This window comes from Buceros rhinoceros, unplaced genomic scaffold, assembly GCF_000710305.1.
Source record: "Buceros rhinoceros silvestris isolate BGI_N320 unplaced genomic scaffold, ASM71030v1 scaffold8321, whole genome shotgun sequence".
NCBI classification, from domain to species: domain Eukaryota; kingdom Metazoa; phylum Chordata; class Aves; order Bucerotiformes; family Bucerotidae; genus Buceros; species Buceros rhinoceros.
The window spans coordinates 4,607-7,830 of record NW_010395895.1 but is presented as its reverse complement, the minus strand read 5'-3'; the positions used below and the strand labels follow the sequence as shown (position 1 = coordinate 7,830).

The 3,224-nt window shown below is 42.3% G+C and overlaps 1 protein-coding gene across 2 annotated transcripts in view; it reads right to left on the bottom strand.

Annotated features, from left to right (window-relative positions):
• The window catches only part of P4HA1 (prolyl 4-hydroxylase, alpha polypeptide I), a 26,193-nt gene extending 24,890 nt beyond the window's left edge, over window positions 1-1,303 (bottom strand). For both annotated transcript variants that reach the window (XM_010145700.1, XM_010145699.1), the window contains exons 1-2: window positions 1,216-1,303; window positions 212-308 (exon numbers count right to left, since the gene is read on the bottom strand). In XM_010145700.1, the coding sequence (XP_010144002.1) occupies window positions 212-308; window positions 1,216-1,303 (185 nt within the window). The remainder of the gene's footprint in view (window positions 1-211; window positions 309-1,215) is intronic.
• Between the last annotated feature and the right edge of the window lie 1,921 nt (window positions 1,304-3,224).

Here is a 3,224-nt window from a genome sequence, read left to right as displayed (position 1 = left end):
AGTGGGTTGATTAGATTCCGTCATGAGAAAGCTGCACAAAACAAACCAATGGCTTGGAGATAATCACTTAGGACAAACACATTGCAAAAATTACTAATTTAAGCTTCGCCTTGGGGGAAAAATTCCACCAATTTAATCAGCCTTGGGAAGCGCTTTTTACACTAAGAGGGGACTCGAGTTATTAACTAGTATTATGAAACAAACTGCTTACTTCTTGATCTGTTCCAGTTTGCTTTCTTCTGCCTTAATGTAATCTTTCAGTGACACCACCAGATCTTTTTCTGTATTTATTAAGTCTGTCATATGACCTGGAAAACAAATTAGTTTGGTTAGACAAGAATAAACAAAAAATCCCTAAGAACCAAGAACAGAGGCATTCTTCCTCTCTTCCTACTTTCTTCCTCACTTCCAACTCTTTCTTCCCCAAAGTCCTTCTGCATTTGTTTAAATAATCATGGAATATTTGAGTCAGGCTTCTCGTTCTTCTCTTTTTTTTTTTGAAGGAGAAAGTTTCATGTTGGACCCAAGCTTGTTGCCATGGAAATTAATGTAATGTCATATATTTATTATTAGAACTAATTTCAGATTAATTTGGAAAAGAAAGTAGGTTGCAGAGTAATCTTTCATCCAAGCATACATAACACAGAGCAAAGAAAGACAAAGCTACAGAAATATACATAAACTTCATGTTTGATATACAACACTAATCCAGCATTTTAATTCTGTTAGTTTATTTTATTTTAGTTATTATGTTAGTGGGTCCACTAACAGACTCTGTTATTAATTAATAACGGCTTCATTTCCTGCAAGGAGGCAGGAGAATTGGTTCATCATGAAGTGATACAGTCCACATGTTCAGCTGTGTCTCAGGCCATCAGAACCCAAGAGAGAGAACACTGACATACAGGTACCATTATCTACCCTCAACAGCTGTTTCTCTTGCTTCGACATAAATCCCACAGTCCACACCAGAACTCTGCTTAAAACCCAATACCTTTAAGAACACATAATGCACACAAAGCCTAGCATGAGTCACGAGGTTAACTGGACTGTCTTAACTCAAAGCATGTTTCTCCTGAAAGAAAGACGACAAGAAGGTCATAAGAACTAGTAAGTGGATTTAGTTTTGTACCAATTAAAGCCTGAAAAACCAGTTTTGAGAGCCACTGAGAAATTCTGTCAGCTGTACAGCATATACACCAAAGCATGGCTCACCAATGGAAGTGAAGAAGTCCGTGTGGGCATAAGAAAAAGGCAGCAGAAGTCCAAGCGCTATGGTACACCAGATCCTGTTGAATGCCATCGTTCAACAACTGTCACCTCACCAAGAACCTATGAAAGAAACAAAGCAGGTGAAAAATCCTTATTCACCAGAGAGCTGAATCTACCTTCAAGAGATACTATTCTCTTGGGCCTGCCACTAGTTTGGAGGTAGCAGATTCTCTATAAGCTTGAGCAGCATTCAGAGGACTGATGTTCTTCTGCAGACTCTCTACTTTTTGACTTATGTGGTAAGAGAAGAAAGGATAGCCCGGAGACAGGTTCTTCACAAGCATTCTTCATCTGTTTGACATCTAAGACGCTTTGCAGATAGAGCTGCTTCACAGAAAAACCTAAAAAACTCCAAGATCAAACACATCAAAAACCCATAATACCAAGTCAAAACACCAACCGCCAAGTTCATCCACCCAATGAAAAAATAAGTTTTGTTTGATCAGTCAGAAAGATGCCAGTGCAACAGGTCTAAATGAACACCCTACACAAGCAGTCCACAGAGTAATTCAGTAGCACGCTCCCGCTCTTCAGCTGCCACCGCCACAAAGGCGGCCTCCGTACCCGACACAAGGGGCTGCTCTGCTGGCTGGTTCGCAGCCCGCCCCTGGGTCAGTCCATAGCGGGCTCACAGGCAGCACTTTCTCCCACAAACAGCTGCCAAGCTCTCAGCCTTTCTGAACTCTTTTAACAGCTTAGGATTTCCTCGCTACTGCACACTTTAAAAGTAATTACAGAATCTTGGAATTCACAAGATTCACTTTTTTAAAAAAAAAACCCCACCCTTAAAACTCTTATTTATTGTATCTGCTCAGATACAACTCTTCCAACAGCAAGAGAAATAATGTAGAAGAAAAAAAGAGAAAAAGCAAGTCCGGCTACGAAGTGGTTCAGCCTATTTAGGCAAGAAAGCAATATGCTTTTGACCAAGCTGACAGTGCTGATAGCAAACCACACAAAACCATTCCCACAGGGAAGGTGTCAACAAAGCCAGGAAAATTCAGAAGTAAGACCCATAGAAAAATCATGCCACCCCAAGTGCAGGTACTAACAGGGCATGCGTCCTTGATTCCAGAGTGCGGGATCTCTTCTCATATTGCACCTGAAGGGTCAGGAAGCAGCTCCCTCTTGTTCTTTCCACCTCTAGCACTACAGAAAGAGGGCTGCTCAGGTTTCGATTTACTGACGCTGTGGACTGCCTCTTGGACAGGGCAAGCACAGTTTCACTGGCACTAACAGGAACAGGAAACTCATACTAGCCTAGAAAAGCAGCACAATCTCCAACTCCTGTAAATCATCTGAAATCCACATGACTATAGCTGAAGGGCTGAAACATTCTGGCACATCGATCACCAGAAACTTGCAAAGTAAAAATTCGGAGAGGGAATCCTGGAGCCCCGCTTTTCTCGCAGTCAAGCCAGGCACCTCAGCCTTCCCAACGCGCTAAACCAGTCCTGCAGCATTCCTTACCTCCTCCTTGCTTGCTCGTCCCCTGCACAGGCAGCCAGGCAACAAGCTAAATCAAACACATGCTATTTCAAACATAACGAATTAAAAAAAAAACAACCCCCCAAACACTCCTTTCACCTGGTTCAGTTCTGATACAGTTCACTATATAGCGATGTAATACCCACAGCAGTACAAGGCAGCGACTTGGACACAGGAACTGGCAGGCAAAGACAGGCAAAATGGTTGTTTCTGGTAGCAGCACAGGTTTAACCCATTTGTGAAACTCCAGACCTAAACACAATGGACAAATACACAACCCTCCAGCCAGCCTGTAACACTAACCTAGTACTCAGCATAAACCGGGGATGCTGCTAAGGTCTATACAACCATACCTCCCTATTCCGTGACTGACACCAGTCTTGCTAAACAAGTGCTCCAATTGAGTAATCGCTGTATATTAAGGAGTCACTCCCAGAATCGACTTTTCTTGCTTGCAAATTTCA